Source organism: Prionailurus viverrinus, chromosome C2 (genome assembly GCF_022837055.1).
Source record: "Prionailurus viverrinus isolate Anna chromosome C2, UM_Priviv_1.0, whole genome shotgun sequence".
Taxonomy (NCBI): domain Eukaryota; kingdom Metazoa; phylum Chordata; class Mammalia; order Carnivora; family Felidae; genus Prionailurus; species Prionailurus viverrinus.
The window spans coordinates 117,962,325-117,982,104 of NC_062569.1; the positions used below are offsets into that span (position 1 = coordinate 117,962,325).

The following is a 19,780-nucleotide window of genomic DNA, read 5'->3' on the forward strand; positions in this document are numbered from 1 at the left end:
CTGCAAAATCCTGAAAATGGAGCACATTTTTTACAAATATGTTTGAAGAAAGAAATGAACAAAGTTGATCTGTCCTGATCTTTCATGAGCATCAGGGACTGACTGTTCAATGATTCAGTGTAACAGTAGCCTTTCCTTTTGTTTTATTTATCAGATACCATTTTGTAAGGTTTATTTGAGAGAGAGAGAGAGAGAGAGAGAGAGAGAGCAGGGGAGGGGCAGAGAAAGAGGGAGACACAGAATCTGAAGCAGGCTCCAGTCTCTGAGCTGTCAGCACAGAGCTCAACGCGGGGCTTGAACTCACAAACTGTGAGATCATGATCTGAGCCAAAGTAGGACACTGGACCTACTGAGCCACGCAGACGCCCCTCAGATACCATTTTTAATGAGTGCGTCTTGTCTCACACCACTGTGTTCTAGCGTTATCAGTAACATCTCTCTAGATAAGCTTTTACTAGTGGAAAGGGTCCCAAAGTTCAAGGTCCCCATGTGTCTGTCTGGCCTCTAGACATGGCTGAGCATAAATGAGTTTCTCCTTCTCATATCGTTTGATTGTGCAAAGTCTTTGTGCTACGCATGCTCCTGAGGTTTCCATGCTGGAGAACAGTGCACTCTTGTGGGACAATAGTAACACCAGAGCTACAAGAACCACGTGCACCACAGAGCAGTTTACAAAGCAGAAGTGTACAAATGAAAGAGAGTAACCGATATTTATTTGTGTTCACTGGATTAGCACAGATATATGATGAATGTGTGTATTCTTGAGTCTTAATTGTGAAAAAAGAAGAGCATGCTTTATTTTCCTTTTATGAATTACTAGTTTCACATTTGAATATCACCTGCACAGGTGAGTTTTAGCAGGCTGAAATACTAATAAAGTTAGAGGAGAAGATTTACTAAATTATCATTTCATTTAGATAATATGAATTACTCAGATTTTCCTGCTTGAATAATAAATACTGCTACCTTTCTAAATACTGCTTTGATGTATAGAAAAACAGAGAAAATTATATGCACATTTGTGTAAAGAAGCATCCGTCATAAATATAGTACTTGAAGGAAACATGATCTGATGCTACTCACTATTCAATGAGTTGGTTTCTCAGTCTTTCTATTTCCCACATCAACATAACTACTTCGCATTTGTTTTTAAAATAATATTGAAGAATGAGATGGTGGAGCAGAACTATTGTAAAAGATTATTTATTTTCACTTTTGAGTAGTAGTTTTAATCAAATGCACACTGAATGTCAGTGGATGTCCCTGTGTTTATGTGTAAATGTAAAAAGTGTTATTTTATAAGTATCTGTAACTTTTATTGGCAAAAGGCAACTGCTATTCACAGTCACTCCAGAGCTGTTTGTTAATGGGATTATAATTGAGTCCATTAATGATTAGATTGAAGATGTATCTATATGAAAACAAACTTCGACAAAAATTTAAACTATATAAAGTTATAGGCAAGTATTAAAATGGAGCACTTTATGTTATTTAAACTATCCACTCAAAATAGTTTTGAGGAAGTTTGTGTAAAATGCGTCATTGATGATTTTACTTTGTGTCGCCTTTTTACTGTAATTCCAAAGAGGATTCTAAAATTGCCTGTTTTACAAACTCAAAATTTTCACTTAGTGAGCTTGTTTAAAGTAAGACGCACTTTTATCCTGTTATCCCTGTTTAGTCAAATAGGCTTTGTGACACATGATCGGCATAGTCAGGGGAAGACTGAGCTATTGAGGCTGCCGCCTCTGAAATTCAATAAATAAAAAGCTGGCCATAGTCTGTGAGTCTGCAAGTCTGGCACCTTTGAAATCATTACATTCCATTAAATGCTCCTTCATTTATTTATTGCCTGCCTTTGATGTTGAAATCAGAAAAATGTCCCTTTTCACAGCAGTATAACTTAGGCTTGAGAAATTGCACATTCTTAGGCAGCATTCTTATTCATAGTTGCAAACTTGTAATTAACATGTAGATAGAGAGTGGGGTTACTGTGATGGTTACCTGCTCCAACAACTTTGTCAATGGATATGTTGGTGGCATCCAGTTCCTTAGCAAACTCATGAACCGCTTGGGTAGGGTCTTCGTATGTGTGGGGGTCAACATAAGTCCTGAGACCTGGAAGTTTTACTGTTTAAGGGAAGGAAGAAAGGCATTATTGTAAAAACTGATTTATAAAAACTTTACTGAGAAAATTTTATAACCATATTATTAGTGAAAAAATATCCCTATTACCATAAAGTGAACCAACTGTTAGTTTATTCTGCAATTGGCAGAGAGGTTGGACTATGCATTGAACAATTTAAGAAACACAATTCCCCATAATGAAACAAAGAGGAACCACATTTCTCAGCAAAAACACTACAAGGAAAATGAGCATTCAAAAAGGGGAATCTCGAGGAGAAGATCGAGTAGATCTAGTAATTATACCATCAGCCGTAGTGAGTGCACGTTATGACACATTTATGATTCTACAAATAGTGCCGTAAACAAGTATTTATGAAAATGCCACATCTGACAATAAATCAAAGTTTGGGAAATATTTTCAAAAGGCAGTACAGTGACTAAGATTATAGATAAATTAATTAAAGGATATAAAACGGCATGTCTTTTGTCTGACACTATTCTGCTCTTAATAACATTCACAATCAAACTCATCCCTTGTAATTATAGATATACTTAAACCTGTGAAGATATGCATATATAATATGGGTATTATATGAATATACTAACATAATATAAAATTACTGAAATCTTACTGTGTAGCTTTTTAGCATAAAGGCAATATAAATTCTCTATATTTTAATAATGGTGCCAAAAAGCTAAATCCCAAACATAAATTACACTTGTAGCCTATTAAATATAAACCTCCTTCATAATATGTATATTTATTTAATAATTCTGAAGGTGAAAAATTTTTGTGATGTTCTATAATTAAAGTAGCATGGATAAAAGATACAGGAGAATCATTTTGGATTTGATTTAATACTAATGAGATTTCCACTATTTGGAAAATAAGTCATATTAGAAATAATTTGGAATGTTTAATAAACTAAATTTCTCTACAGTAAAACTAATTTTTTAAGTAAGCTTTATGCCCAATGTGGGGCTTAAACTCATGACCCGGAGAGATCAAGGGTCATGTATTCTACCAACTGAGTCAACCAGTCACCCTTAAAACTAAATTTTTATAAAAGGGAACTTAGGATCTATGAAAGTACATAAACATGATCTAACACTAAAAGATACAGTATATGTATTTATATGATAGATTTTTGTTTTTAATTTTGGTAATTTTTTAAAAATTGGTAAAAAAAATATTGTTTTAGCAAGGGGCAGGAATGCATAATAGTGATTGTTTTTTCCTTTATGACCCTATATTACTGAAGGATATTTTTTATCCTAAAGTAACAAGTAAAATAAGATGTTATCTTTTACAGTATCCCTTTATAATGAAAGCATCTTAATGGCAAATTGCAACTGAACATTCAGTGATGACCAAAGAGGTCTCTGACTCAGTTTTGTAGTTTGCATGAAATGGATGTAGAGACTGACGACAGCAATTATTCCAGAGAGCCTTCAGCACGATGGACAGTAGGCCAACGGGTCCAGCATTTCATGGTTCGGGCTGAGAAATGATCAGTTCATTGACATACAGGACATCTTCATGAATTCCCTGGTTACACCACATAATAAGTTATGTTCCTGCAAAGTATCCATAAAGGTTTCAAGAGATGACATAGAGGCATAAGAATAAATGGATTATAAAAAATAAGTGGTGGTTGGGAAGTAAAAATTCAATTTTCCTCAGTTACTTCTCCAGATGATTTTTGAGACTCTAGAATAGAAATGGGAGGGTCAGGAAGCAAATGGAGAAGAAAGGCTAAAGCTCCTCCTACTTGGCCTGTGTTGACATTGGCACTGCATGCAATACAACAGCCTCTCCATCCTGAGGCCAAGTGCAGATTATCGAGAAGACACCAATTGAAGGTTACCTCCACAGAACTGGGGGAATGACAAGTCCTTTGCTCTTGCTTTGGGTAAACCGTGAGTAGAGCAGCTTTTGAAGTAAGAACTTTTGAAGCTTTTCTATTCTGAACAGCTCAGGAAAAAGAATTAGCTAGGTGTCAGAAAACGAAAGCTCTTGAATACTTGTTATTCAAGTGCTAGGCACAAGTGCCTGTTATGGTGTTAATGCTCAATAAATGATAGAGATTACAGACATTGTATGTATTTTGATGGTAAGAATGTTTAATCAAATATTAATATGATTGAGGTTTCTGGAGACAGGATTTGGGCCAGAAATGTCCATTCCTTTTGAGCTCCCAGATCAGTTTGCAAGCTTCCGCCATTATTGTAAACATCATTGCTTCCTATAAAAACACATGGCAGAGTCACTCTTTAGTTCAGTGGTCTATTATAATTTATTATTTCACTAAAACTATTTCTAATATTATCAGTACCAAAACACTTTACCCTTAAAATAAGCAAACAGATTAAGGAAAGCTATGATACTTTTCTTGCTTAAGAGTAAGGAAAACAGCAAAAGTAACTATAGACTTACTAAAATATGTTAGGGAATAAAGTTCTGCCAGAATCTTTTTGTATAATAAGTTTAGTTACATTTAAAAAAATTTTTTTTTTCAACGTTTATTTATTTTTGGGACAGAGAGAGACAGAGCATGAACGGGGGAGGGGCAGAGAGAGAGGGAGACACAGAATCGGAAACAGGCTCCAGGCTCTGAGCCATCAGCCCAGAGCCCGACGCGGGGCTCGAACTCCCGGACCACGAGATCGTGACCTGGCTGAAGTCGGACGCTTAACCGACTGCGCCACCCAGGCGCCCCTAGTTTAGTTACATTTTAATAAAAGCTCACATCAAAGGGAGACTGGGATATATGATCATCCAGTTTTGATTTATCTCTAGTAATTGTACAGTAAAGGACCAGAAGATAAGGAAATTTAGTATTCCTTTTCAAGTAAAAAAAAATAAGGTAAAAATTGGGGCACCTGGGTGGCTCAGTCAGTTCAGTGTCCGACTTTGACTCAGGTCATGATCTCATGGTTCCTGAGTTCAAGCCCTGCATCGGGCTCTGTGCTGACAGCTCAGAGCCTGGAGCCTGCTTTGGATTCTGTGTCTCCCTCTCTTTCTGCCCTTCCCCCACTCTCTCAAAAATAAATAAACAGTAAAAAAATTTTTAAGTAAGGTAAAAATTATTTTTTAAAAAATGAAAATTTTTCTTGTAAACAATTACAAATGTGTTAACCTTGCTGAACTTAAGGAAATCAATTTGGAAGCAATTTACTAGTATCAGAATTTACAAAGACCATTATAAAGTGAGTTGTCAGAAACAATGTCTAACATTTTAAATAACTACTAGCTTTAAACAGCCTTGAATTGTGCTTTAGAGTGGCCCTTCTATACCTGTCAGCCCTAGAGAGTATATGTATCACTAAATAATCTGAAAATTCAGTCGCCTTTCCCTACTAAAATCAAATTCATTGCAATTAAATAAAATCATATAAATTGCTTTTCTATCCACATGAAATTTGGGAAACAATACAAATATAAACACACACATCCCCAAGTTAAATGGCCTGTTCACTGTGGGAGCTTTGGCTGCTGACTTTTAACTGCTGACCCCAGAAGTGCCAGGAATCAGGTGATGCAGGATACAAGGCACATAATCCCTTCACACCAATAATTAAGGGCAACATACAGAGTAACTGGGCTGTGTCAAGAAAACCAGATAATAAACACATGCACACGTGTTAAGCTGTACTACTTTACAGCTCGTTCTGTGCAAACACAATAATTTACATTTCCATTTTACCAGCATGAGTTGCCCTAAGGATAGCAAAAAATAAAAAGGCCTAGCCAGAGAGGGCAAGGGGACAGGATCTTAGGAGGTGAAACACATTTCTTTCCTTTTGAAGCAATATTATAGGATTTGTAACAAGACTGGAGGGAATAGTTCATAGCTAGAGCTTTTTAAAGTAATACCAAATAAATGGTCTGAAATAAACCAGCTGTAGCACTAAGACGCAGAAAGTTTATGACATGCATATAAGTTATTTTATGCCCTTACAGCTAGGACAAAATGCATTTCTTTTTTGTTTGTCTATCATAAAGACATTGTACATTTGAAGAAAATTAAAGTTTCAACCAATTCCACCAGAAAAACCAAGAGCTAAAACAGATTGGAGTGATAGAGGAACGTGCTTACCACTGAGACACAGAAACTTATCATTGTTCCAAATTCATGAGATTTACAATTCGATATTAAAAGACCCAAATCAGTACTGTTTTACTCTAAAGACAATATTTACATTGACTATCCAACTCAAATTAGGAACAGTTTAATCCACAGGAATGTGACTGCTCTAATTTATGCACGGCAGCTGTGACTCAGTGTTTTTGGGGGGGACCATGAAAAAAGCTACATAAGCCTCCTGCAATTTGTTCATTCATTCTCTTAAAGTAATCTAAAATGATGAGATGTTGCCATGAGGAAGGCAGCACTTTGGCTTTTGTGAATTATTCTGTGATGACTACAATGAGAAGGATAGAACAAACCATGCCCTTTGTAAACTCTGTCACTGTGTTCAGCTCACATCAGTTTACATTTTGGAACACATTCTCTTTTTCTTTTTTTGCAAGCTACTGTGTGCCTCCTGCATGTTAGCAACAGGTAATCAAGCTGTTACTTGAGTTATAAGGGGAGCTATAGTTTTTAGATGCAAAACCAATGACGGATATGAAGTATCACGCTGAACTGAAAATAATTTTACAAGGCAATAGCGAATCAAAGAAAGTGATGCTTACAAGACTACGTCAGTCATATTGAGACGATCTGAGAGCACGAAAGTATGAGTTTAGTCTGCACTAATTTCCATAAGAACATGCTATTCCCTTTGAGTCCACTGATTAGTAATTGCCACATCGTTTGGAAAATCAAAATGCCTGGGATGATTTGTTTTGCCAGAAGAAGAAAAAAAAGAGTCAGTCCTCTTATTAGATATAAACACTTTGCTTCCCAAAAGAGTATTTCCTTTAGAAAATATTAAAAGGAGACGAAATTGCTTGGTATTAACATACGAGGGAAAAGTGCTGGCTTTCCGACCAGTTAGGTATCGTGTAACTCCAAAATAAACAGTTTATTTTAAAGGCTCTCTCCTGGTTGGTTGACAAAATAGACTACGGCGTTTCACATAAACAGAGGTTGTTTATATTTATTTGGGAGTTCAGAAAGGGACAAGGTTTCTATTTAGATTTTAGCGAAGGATGAGAAATAAGGAAATGGAAGATACGCTTTGCCTTTCAGCTACGCAGAGCTGACTAGAGTACATACTCCCCATCATGTACATTATTTGGCTATAAACCATAGGTTATCCTTCACTTTGCTGAAGGATGCTGAAATGTGACCATGCAAAAATTACTTCATGCAGAGCCATGAATTTCCTTCCCCATTTTAAATTAATTTAATCTGCTCAATTCTTTCCTAAAACTCCTTTTGCATTCTCTGCTTTGTGGGGAAGTTATCCAATTATGTATCAATAAGGCTAAAACTAGAACAGCGAAACCAAAGCACCAAAACAGCTTAGGAACTTACAATGTCCATTCCCAAAATGAAGTCTTTTTTCATCAGCACCATGTTTTGACTTGTTATAGCCACAGAACCTGGAGGGAAGTCAGGGGAAGAGAACACAGAAAGAAAATATATGAAAGCAATTATCTATGCTCAGAATGTGCAAAGCACAAAAAAAAAAAAATAAGGCATTTTCCTCAAACAATTAAATGCTTTAGTGAAAGTTTAATGACTTCATATTTTCTAAATCCTTTATAGAAAGCCTCTTACTCTGGGGACTCTGGAAAGCTGCCTAATGAGGAGATATGCAGAGTTGCTTCCCCACTGTGCAGACCCCTTCAGTTCAGTTTTTATAATGGCCTTAGAAAGTGTTTATAGTATTTTTTTTTTAACAACTGCTGTTAGAATGAATGAAGGGTAAAGTCTCCATTGTCGGCGATTAGTGCTGTGCTGCCTTACCAGTGTTCTGGGTGAGAAAGTGGCAGGGAAATCTGGGGTGTATTTCAAGAGTGAGAGAACAATTGGAAAAAGAGAGTAAAAACCGCAAACGAGGTCAAAAGGGAGAAGCGGTATAAGGTTGAAAAGTGGGGCAGGAATTTCATGGAAAAAAAAAAAGAAAATCAAAACTAAAAGATGGAGAAACAAAAGAAAGGGAAGGGAAGAAAGAATAGATACAAGCAGAGACATTCTTAGTTGTTAAAGTACTTCATTGACCACAGTCTTCAGATTGTAGCCGCAATTCAGGAGAGCGAGCAGAGCAATAATGAGTGGCTGTAAAAGAGACCGCAAACTCACCTCCCTATCAAAACGTAGGTGACCACTGTGAGGAGAATAATGGCCACTGCCGCTGAAATGGCAATCATTACCACTTGGCTGTTTTCACCGGAGATGGAGAAAGCTGGGGGGTGGAAGAGAAAAAGAAGAAAAGGCCAGGCATTAACACACCATAACTAACATCGGCATGGAAAAGCTGATAAACTCAGTCATAGTTACTCTGCTTTTACCTAAAATGTGGCTTCCTGCTTCATACAGTGTAAACAGAATTCCCCACGTTAGTGTAAAAACAGACAGTGCCTATAAGGGTGCTTGAAATTTCCAATTAATAAGATAAGATACTCTCTTTCAAAGGCATCAATCAATCGCTACTTGAGTGCAGAACTTTCCGAAACATCCTGGACTGGTTTTCTGTAGGCTTACTGCAAAGAAACTCATTGGATACACCAGAAGTTATCAGAGGAACATAGTGAACAGGTCAGATTTCCCTGAATGAAATTATAAAAGATTCCTAATTTTTTTTTTTAATGTTGATTTATTTCTGAGAGAGAGAAGACAGAGCATGTGTGGGGGAGGGGCAGAGAGAGAGGGAGATACAGAATCCGAAGCAGGCTCCAGGCTCCGAGCTGTCAGCACAAAGCCCAGTATAGGGCTCAAAGTGACAAAAGTTGAGATCAGACCTGAGCTGAAGTCGGATGCTTAACCCACTAGGCCACCCAGGTGCCCTAAAAGCTTTCTAAACAAGCTTAATTATCTTGCAATATCTAGAGTTATTCAAATGGTTTTTTTTCGTTTTTTTCGTTTTTTTCTTTTCTTTTTTTTTTTTTTAACACATACCACCAAAAAATTGCTCTCCTACCTTTGTGAATGTCTCATCACTCACTCACCTAAAAATAGTCCGGGAGTCAAACCTGGCCTGCTACCAGTTTTTGTATACCTCAGGAGCTTAGAATGGTTTCACATTTGCTTCATGGTTGTAAAAAGTCAAAAGAAGATTTTTGACACGTAGAAATTATGTAAAATTCAAAATTTGGTGTCCATAAGTAAAGTTGTATTGGAGCACAGCCATATTCATTTGTGTATTATCTATGGCTGCTTTTATGCTACAATAGCCAAGTTGAGTAGGAGCACAGAGGCTGTCTACACACACAGCCTAAAATATTTATTATCTAGCCCTTTACAGAAAAAGTCTACTGACCCTTGAGCTAGACCAGTGCTTGTCTAACTTCAATGTTCATTCAAACCACTTGGGAATCTTTTGGAAAAGAAGTTTCTGATTCAGTCGGTCTAGAGTGGGGACTGAAACTGTGCTTTTCTTTTTTTAAATTTATTTTATTTTATTTTAGAGGGGTGTAGGGGAGAGGGCAGAGAGAGAGAGAGAGAGAGAGAGAGAGAGAGAGAGAGAGAACCTTAAGCAGGCTCTAGACTCAACACGGAGCTTGGTGCAGGGTTCGACATGGGGTTCAATCCCATGGCGCTGGGATCATGATCTGAGCCAAAATCAAGAGTTGGACACTGAGCCACCCAGGTGCCCTGAGACTGTGCTTTCCTTATGAGCTTCCAGTGATGCTGATGCTGGCTGATTCCAGACCATGTTTTGAGTAGCAAGGATAGAGAACACAAATACGAAATCATCTTGTCTTCTCTCTCACCTCATCATTCACTATCCAATTAATCACCAAACTGTTTTAAGTGTTTTTTAGTTCATGTCTTCATTTCTCTTCTGGATTACAATTAGAAAATCCTAATTGGTCTTTATTTGCATGTCTTTCCTATCTTTTATCTGGCCAGTAGAATATTCCTTCTAAACCATCAATTTGATCATGTCGTCGTCATGCATAAAAGTTTTGCAGGGCTCTCCATCACTTTTTTTAAAAAGTTTTTTTTTTAACGTTTATTTATTTTTGAGACAGAGAGAGACAGAGCATGAACAGGGGAGGGGCAGAGACAGAGGGAGACACAGAATCTGAAACAGGCTCCAGGCTCTGAGCTGTCAGCACAGAGCCCGACGCGGGGCTCGAACTCACGGACTGTGAGATCATGACCTGAGCCGAAGTCAGATGCTTAACCGACCAAGCCACCCAGGCACCCCTCTCCATCACTTTTAAGGTAAAATGCAAATTCTGTAGCAGAGCAGGTAAAGCCATTGAAGATCCTGTTCCTTGCCTACACCTCCAGCCTCATCTGCTAACAAACTCCATAAGCATCCTAATCCCTAGACTCTAAAATACACGCAGCTTCCGGAACAAGGCCTTTCACATGCTCGTATTTTAACATATATTGCCCTTGTAGTAAATGCTGATTGAACAAATGAATGAGCGATGTATCTAAAGAGCTTAGAAGAGAGAGTGTGATTATTTGAATACTATCACCTCTCCAGACGCCATTATCAAATGTTCAGCCTGATCAAAATCTAAGTTTGGAAGGATTTCTTGAAAATAATTCAGTTTTAGGGAGAGCTAAATGATGCAAATAAAGAGACATGGCAGATGGGCTGTAAGAAGTTTTCTAAGCATCTGAAAATAAGAGCTCCAAGTGTGGTAGGATGGCATCCTCATTATATAAACTGCTGCAAGCTCTTTATTCTTTACTACCAGCAAACTGTTTACACCACTGTGGCAGGCACGGGAGTGCCTGCTCGCATCTTCCCGCGACCAAATTTGCAGCGGGCAGACAGACTCCAGCTGCTGCACCTTCAGGACCCACCGCAGCCTTCATGCACGGGCCACCTCGCCTCCATGATGAAACACTACAAGGGGACTGTAGCCAGGCCCTCCCTGCTCAGTGCAGGACTCCTCTAGGGCAGTCTTCACTCTGGGGCTCCCCACAGCTTGCGGGACCCCCAGGGGAGACCCGCAGAGCTGCGCTGCTGGCTGAAGCTCCTCCTCCTCCACTCTTCTCTTTCCCTCCACCTCTTCACAGACGCTGACAGACATCCCAGCAAGAGGTGCAGCCTGACCGCTTCTGTTCTTCCCGCCTCTTTCCTCTCTCTGCATTTTCCCCTATTAAGCTCATAGAAGTCCATCTTAACATCTCTCTCCCAGAACCCCTGGACGGATACATACCTATCCATTGGATACAGATCTGTGATTAGTTTGCAAAGTAACTTAACCTAGTGATTCAATAATGCTCCGTAAACCTATAATAATAACTTTATCTCATGCTTTCTATGTTGTACGTACATCGTAGTAACTTCTAAAGGGCAGCAAGGTCTGCATTCTCTGTGAAGTTTAGCCAGGAGATGAGATAAATGTCAATGAAACTGGGAGAGGAAGCATGATAGAAGGAAGAGGAATTCTCTGTTTCTTTTTCTGTCACAGACAGAATTAAATTAGGACATCTCTGCAATGTCCTCTAGCTCTAAATATCTATGAATCCTGGGGACTACCTAAGGCACATAATCAAAATGGATCATTTTTGTTAGTGAAATTAGCAAACATTTATAATGAGGGATTTTGAATAAATGCATTATACAGTTGTCTAAAAATGTTACGTGGAACACTTTTAAAAATTGCTCTCTATTACATGTCTTAGAAACTCATTTTGAATATGTTTTCCCACAAGCAAACTGCTTCCCCTGTTTCTGGCCACTTCCCATTTAGAACATCCTGCACATACAGCCGACCTTCTCTCCCTAAAGCAGACTGGTTAGGAGCTCAGTCTCGTGAAACAGAATGCTTGGATTTGCACTTACTTTGCTGTGTGACACAAGATCACTGTTGCAAGGATTAAACGGGTTAATACAAGCAAAACACTTAAAATAGTTCCAAGCACTGAGTAAGTGCTTAATAAATGTTATATATTTTTATTATTTCATTTCTCCAGTAAAAAACTGGCAAAAAGTGCTGTGGATTCAGTTTCTGCCCAGTGAGGGTTTCCAGACAGTTGACTTGTCTGCTTTTCCAAGCACGTCAGTTTCATTCTGTCTGTACTTCGTGCTTTGGAGATGCCACCTTGACTCTAGGGAAGCCCCTTTACTCCTATGAACTCTACAATTTCAGCATAATATCTTTTTTTTTTTTAATGTACAACTGTAGCACTAGATTAGTACTCCAAAATTTGGAGATTCTAGGTTCACTGACTCTACTTCCTAGTTATGCAACCCAAGAAAAAACACACATAAACTCTGTCCTAAACCATGTATAAAGGAAATAATAGTACCGGAATAACTTATGGAACAGGATCAAATAAAATGCTTATGAAAGTGCTTAATGGATCCCTGGATGGGTCAGTGGGTTAATCGTCCAAGCCTTGATTTTGGCTCAGGTCATGATTTCAGGGTTCCTGTCAGTGCAAGGCTGCTTGGGATTCTCTCTCTCTCTCTCTCTCTCTCTCTCTCTCTGCCCCTCCCCTGCTCACTCTTTCTCTCTCTCAAAAAAACAAAAACAAAAACAAAAACAAAACTTAACAAAAAAGAAAGAAAATGCTTAATATATTATCACATAAATACATAGGTTCTCGAATCAGACCTGTCATTTACCAATTGTGTGATTTTGGAAAGCTTACTTAAAACTCTCTATGCCTCAGTCTCTTTGTCTGTGAAATGAAGATGATAATAACTATAAAAAATAAGACATTTTGGGGCCCTTGGGTGACTTAGTTGGTTAAGCATCCGACTTCTGCTCAGGTCATGATCTCGTCGTTCGTGAGTTTGAGCCCTGTGTCGGGCCCTGTGCTGATAGCTCAGAGCCTGGAGCCTGCTTGGGATTCTGTATCTCTGTCTCTCTCTCTCTTCCCCTCCCCACTAACACTCTGTCTGTCTCAAAAATAAACATTAAAAAAAAAAAGATAATTACAAAAAATATTATCTAAACTCCAGGTAAAAACCCACTTTGTTCTAAGAAATATCTATATGTGTTATGAAAGATAACTTCTATTATAATTTTTAAAAATAAAAACTAGAAAAAAATTAGAATAAACAGCAAAATGTTAAAGAAATACAAACATCAGTCTTATATATATATATATATATATATATATATTTTAAATATCAATATATAACAAATAAGACTCTTAAGTTCTTAGAATGAATTTTTATGAATACATCATTCTGATTAAAAAAACAGAGAGTTGATTTTGTCTTTTTTTCCCCCTAAGACAAAAGATACCTTTTTTTCTCATCTATATTTAAAGTCTGGAAGAATTCTATGGTGAAAAAGAGTAAACTGAGTTTTTAAAATATCAAACCATACCACTCAAAGATTTTTATAATGAGGAACATGATGTTAAAAAGCTCATCTTTTCCTTCTTATTCTCTTTTCATCTGCTGTATCCATCAGTGGAAGTATTGCAAATATAAAACTTATTTGGCAAAACCCCCAAACCCTGTAGTTTTCAAATGGAATATTTCTTAAACCTCAGACACGGAAGCCTCATTAGGGGTTCGTGCAGAATGCCGTCACGGCAGTATCTGTAGTAAATCTGGAATCACATTAGTATATTGGGATTTGTTGTTCCCTTTGAAAATTTACATATCACCTAGAGTTAAGTGCTGATTAAAAACGGAAAATATGTTTATCTAATGGTGATCTGACCCTCCTGCCCCTCAATATACCTAATTTCTACCACAGGATATAATGAACATGTGTTTTTTCGCTTTCTGGGATTTGTGATCTTTCTTGGTAAAGCAAATGTAGGTTTTGTTGTTCTTAACTTAAATAACCATTTAAAAGTTTGAAAAAAAATTCAATTTGTAATCATTTCAGAACAAGAAACTTGTTTGCGGGGCGCCTCACTGGCTCAGCCGGTGCAGCCCACGACTCTTGATCTCAGGGTTGTGATTTCCAGCCCCACTCTGGGTGTAGAGATTACTTACAAATAAAATCTTTAAAAAAAAGGCAACTTTTTTGCATTACTTAAATGTTACAAAAAGATTGAGAACTACCAATGTTAAATTGCAATTAAACTCTGTTATGATGTCATCTAAAATTTAAATTTGTTTTAAACCTGTTCAGGATGCACTTTCATGATATTTTATAACGTTCTGGTTTCTAATGTTCTCGGAAAGCCATTTCTCTTTGGAGTCCCAGAGGGAAGGCTGCCCATGGACGAGTCCTACCTTAGGCAGAAGAGGCTGACTCCTGTGCCCTTGTGGTGTTTAGTCATGGAGGAGAGCGTGGCCCGTGCAGGAGGCCTGCAGTGGGTCCTGGCAGGTGCAGCAGCATAAGGCTGTCTGCAGCTGCTGACTTGGTGGCAGGGACATCCGAGCAGGCACTCCCAAGACCGCCCCACAGGTGAAAACATGTGTATCCATCGCAGGAGAATTAGCAGAGGTTTTGAAGTATATATAGATTAGTGTTTTGGGGGATGGCAGCTCGCCTTCGAGTTAGAAGAATTACCGCGTTTCAGTGTGAGCTGATAATTTCTAAGAACACTAGATTCTCAACACCTTGCGGAAGGTACAGCTGGTTACGGTCTTAAGTGGCGTTTCCAATCAGCTGACAAAAGGTGTGCCATAAAATAGCATAACTGTTTGATACAGTAACTATTATTTAACTTAAACTGTTTTTTATAATTTGTGTTTATCTTTTAATGTTTCTATTAGGTATGGATTGTGGGCATAATAAAAATATTACCGTACCAAAACCAATGTGCTTTTAGATCGCAGACAAAATATTTAGACAGGAAATACACATGCCAGGAGAAATGCCAAACCAGAACAGTCAAAAGAGATTATTGGGTTTCTCTTCGGTACTGTGCTGGCCATTGTCAGACCCTCCCTGGATGATTTTTTCTAAAAGGAGTTCATCTTTGATTGTCTTTCTAGGCTATTTTACAACTGTGAATTTAAGTTGCAGGAAACTGAGTGATATATACAATTTTTCCCATTACAATTAAAATAAAACGTTCACTAGAGATAGAACTGGTTTATGTACAGTAGAAAAGATGACTCCAATCATTACATTTATTGTCCTATAGGATATTAATCAGTCTGGGACAAATTAATAAATTTAAGTATTCCTGATTGCCTGTAATATATATGCACACAAATATGTATTTATATATGCATATTTATCTGTTCTTCAAATTTTCCTTTAAACAAGTTTAATCTAAAAAACAAATAAACCAGTTTAATCTTTTTTAGAATATAATAAACAGAAATAAATATATAATAGTCTCTTCATTAATTAATACACTAAATAAAATCCTTAGCTTGAAGTTGAACTTGTGTTCACTCCATATTAGTACCATGGCCATGATATTTATTAGCTTTTTGAAAATCATATTTTAGCAGAGGGTTTTTCTAATATGAAGCAAATGCATTTGAAGAAAAGAGAAATGTTACTGGGAAAATGTTTGCCAATTTTAGACCAGTCTATGCCAAATTTGGTGTCAGACACACAAGATTATCCAAATTGCTTGTGAATGTGAATGAGGTGATAAATCAGGTTTTAGAAAATCCTTAATCTCCAAGTGATACAAGATTGAATATGTTAAGGATTAAAACAATATTAAAATCCTCATGGATCAGCAAGTTTCTTTTCCTAGTTCACTGAATCATGCAATGAACCCGGAACATCTGGATGAACAGGTACTGGGAGTATGTTACCATATTAAATGGCGTTCCTCAAAGCAATTTATGGCCAACAGAAGACCAGTAGCATTCCAGGCCTTAGAATATGTTTGATTTGTAAAAAAGAAAAAAAAAACCCACACAGATGCACACCCACACTACAGACCCAACGCCATATAAATGACTAAATATTTCAAGCAGTACACTTTCAATGTGTCTAAATGTCAACATATTATCTAAATTTAGATAGGGAGAAAAAGAGTGAATTATCAGACAACTTTGCAACAGCCCTCCCCCCTACACCCTATACTGAAATAATACATACAGTCCGGGCTAGTTTCAAATTCAAACTTGCGACTGTTGGTCCCATAGCCAGCTGCAGTTCGGGCTCGGATTTGGAATACGTAAGTAGTGTCAGGCTTGAGGCTACTGATGGTAACATTCGTGCCTCTTGCCCTCAGAATGGTATAACTTGTCTCTTGCTCCTGCTTTGAGGTAAGAAAAATCATGTTACAATCAAATCTTCATAAGTCTATTGGATGGTAAAAAGGTGAGCCACCCAAAACCAGTTCTTTCAGATTTTAACATAGGACATATAAAAGAGGTGACAATTATTTCACTCTCTGAATACAATAGAGGCATTTTGAAGCTAACAATATATACAGAATTTCCTAATTTGGATAAAATGATTTGCGCCTTGCACATAAAGCAGGAAAAGTTAGTTTTCATTCTTACTGGTTAGTGAACATGCCAAGTGATATGCTTTCTTCACAGCCAAGCCTGAATGAAAGCTTCAATCCGATTTCAAAAATAAACTTACAAAGAGGAACATATCCTTTTGAATTAAACCTAATAGGGATGCCCTACTGATTCTCAGAAAGATATCAATTATAAAATATTAAACTTTAAAAAGGCCCAGGTTTTACATATGGCGCTACATTAAATTTCTCAGCATCACTTATATGTGCACTGTATTTAATCTAAGTCACTGTGGTTTAGCAGAGACAAATATCTTCAGATCAAAGCCTAGAGACATTTCCCCAAAGGATCTTCTCCAGGAGACTTACATTGTATGTGAGGAAATTCGCAGTGCAAAGTAACAGTAAAGTCTTTGTGTCAAGCCTTGTGTACAAAACTCGGATTTTCAGAGAATTGTGTTTTTCCCCTAAGGCACATTAACGTATACTGAGCACTTTATGGGTAACCTGATTTTGAACAACGGTGGAATGCCCTGCACCTGTGCCGGGGCCCGGAGTGGATATCCTCAACCAAAATAACAGAATTTACCAGAAAAAAAGTTGCACATTACACACATTTTTTAGTTAATGATGCTGGTTATGTATTGAATCACATTTGAGTTGGTATATTAAATAATAAAGAGGATCAAATATATTTATTTTACAGAAAGAATTAATTCATTTTTTAAAAAATTGAGCTTATGCCTGGAACTTGAATCTGTTCATCATCATTAGTGAAGTAAACAGTCAAGAAAACTAGACCTTAAAAAAAAAAAAGAAAAAGTAAAAGAAAGCTAGACCTTACAGAATTTAAATCTAGTGAAACATTCAAAACATTTCTAAGCATCATTATATATATGTATATGCATATGTATATGTGTGTATATATACATATGTATATATATGTATATGTATATGTATATGTGTATATACATGTGTCCGTATGTGTGTATATGTATTTGAGGATAATTTTTAAATTTATGATTTAAGATAAAAGATATTTAAGATAAAAATAAGTGTTTATATAAATGTCTATATTAAAGATAATATTGCAAGTAAGTTTGCATCAAATGGTTAAATGTTTAAGGATTAAAAAGTAGATTCAGCCATTTTTTCTTGCACTGGTTAATATTGTTTTAATATAAGGATGTGCATTGTGCTTTGTTGGTAGAATCTGACAATTTCAGAATTTTGTGTATGTTTGTCAAGATATGAACATAGATTAACTGTATTTTTGAATTGGCTCTAAATGTCTAAAGGTTGGGTGTTTTCTGGTTTTGCTATCTAATCTGAACTGAGGCATATCATTAATTTTTTTTTATTTTGTTGCATTGTCTATAAAACATGGATTCTTATATTTGCCCAATCTATCTTGTCACACTTTTAAAAACAGAAGATCTCGATCAGCTGAGTATTTCACAGTGTCACAGTGGAGCACCAAAAGCTAGGATGTAAGTTATTTATACTATGACTTTAGCACAGTGAAGTTTATTAGGCCTCTTGTTTTCTTTTAATGAGAGAGACATTCCTTTCCCTGCATGTGGCAGCATGGAAAAAAATGGCATCATACTTGTTTGTGAAATACATTACCCTCAATAAAGAGAATAACTACACAATGTAGATAAATGTTTATACATTACTTTTTTTTGCACAACTGTTTATACCACTAATTCTCTAATGATCCATACTCGGGTAGAGCAAGGTTTCTAATACAGGGAAACATACTAAAGGAGGAGTCATGGCTGCCTGGAATCAAAACAGATACCTGTTTATTAGCAGTGAGCTTGTGAGGAATTCAAATAATGCCATGGACTCTGTTTTCTTATCTGTGGATGAACCTATTTGCCCACTTTCGTAGGATTATCAGACAGGTCAAAATTAAATAATGTATGCAGAATTGTTCTATGAAGTGCTCTACGAATGCACAATTTGTTTTTAATTCACCTTGAAATACTTTGTAAACTGCACACAAATATGTTTCGTTCACATTGGTAGCTATAAAGCCACCCACCTCTGATAAGATTTGAATACATCTTGCTTTTAAACCTCACCATAATTTATAACCAAAGAAAAATAAGTGCCATTTAGAGTGATGAAATACTATATCCTAAATTCTACTTATAAATAATCATGTACCTATTTTTATAATTGTATTACTGAATCACAATTTTATGATGTGGACCAGACTCATCCATCTATGCCCACCTTCTAAATTACCTAGTACAACATCAAGACAGCTTTTCATTGTCAGTTCAATTATACAATGGTTTTGTTATTAGTTCAATGTTCAACAGTTCAGTATCTGTACTGAATGAAATTCATGTGAATGTGAAGGTCAGGAAACGATGCCTAGGCAATAAACTAAGGAACAGTCCATCAAGAGATGAAGGAATCACTGTGAAATAGCTGACAGAACAGCGTCTCTCAATGTAGAAGGAAAAATGTCATTTCGAATGCCATAACTAGATGGCTTCAGTTTGGTACTGACATCTTTGCTGTGGCTTATTGCTATAGAATGGGGGATATTTGGCACAGTGATTTCAAAACCCCACTCTACTTATAAATCAAAGGTATCAGAGGACCCAAGTTCCAAACAGAGCTCTACCATTTCTTAGCAATGCCACTGGTTTCTTTGCAAGTGCACAACTCATAAGAAGGTAACCTCTTTCCCTACACAGCCCAACCCTTTGACATCATCTCCCCACCTTTTCATAGTATTTGACCTCGTAGTCCAATATGATCCCATTAGGGTGTTCAGGCTCCTGCCAGGATAAAGAGATGCTGTTTCTGGATGTTCGATCCTTCTTAATTGTCATGATAGGTGATGGAGCTGTAAAGAAAATGGGAAGGGATGGGGGAGGACACAAATCAATCCAATTGGGAAGGGCGGTAAGGAAGAGCAGAACGAGAAGGGAACAAGCAAATGCAAGCTATCATTGCTCTAATCTTTGGCAAGAAAGCACTATCTCCATTTCAAAGGCTCTGGAGTATTAATCTGGCCCCATATCAAGCCTCAGCAGCTGGATTATAGCCTTGGTACATACAGGCCTATGGAAAATGAGCTGAGATTTTCAGCTGCTGGTGGACTAGTGGCAAGTGAGCAGATGTTTTCAATCTGCTACTATAATGTAAGCAATGAAATATATTTGATATATTAAAAAAGAACA

The 19,780-nt window shown here is 37.1% G+C and overlaps 1 protein-coding gene across 6 annotated transcripts in view; it reads right to left on the bottom strand.

The window, feature by feature from the left end:
• Positions 1–19,780, bottom strand: part of EPHA3 (EPH receptor A3) — a 356,643-nt gene that overhangs the window by 60,152 nt on the left and 276,711 nt on the right. For 4 of the 6 annotated variants that reach the window (XM_047875912.1, XM_047875916.1, XM_047875914.1 and 1 more), the window contains 5 exons: positions 19,319–19,443; positions 16,202–16,364; positions 8,385–8,487; positions 7,614–7,681; positions 2,005–2,130 (listed from right to left, as the gene is read on the bottom strand). In XM_047875912.1, the coding sequence (XP_047731868.1) occupies positions 2,005–2,130; positions 7,614–7,681; positions 8,385–8,487; positions 16,202–16,364; positions 19,319–19,443 (585 nt within the window). The remainder of the gene's footprint in view (positions 1–2,004; positions 2,131–7,613; positions 7,682–8,384; positions 8,488–16,201; positions 16,365–19,318; positions 19,444–19,780) is intronic. The other 2 variants (XM_047875913.1, XM_047875917.1) reach the window with 1 other exon arrangement.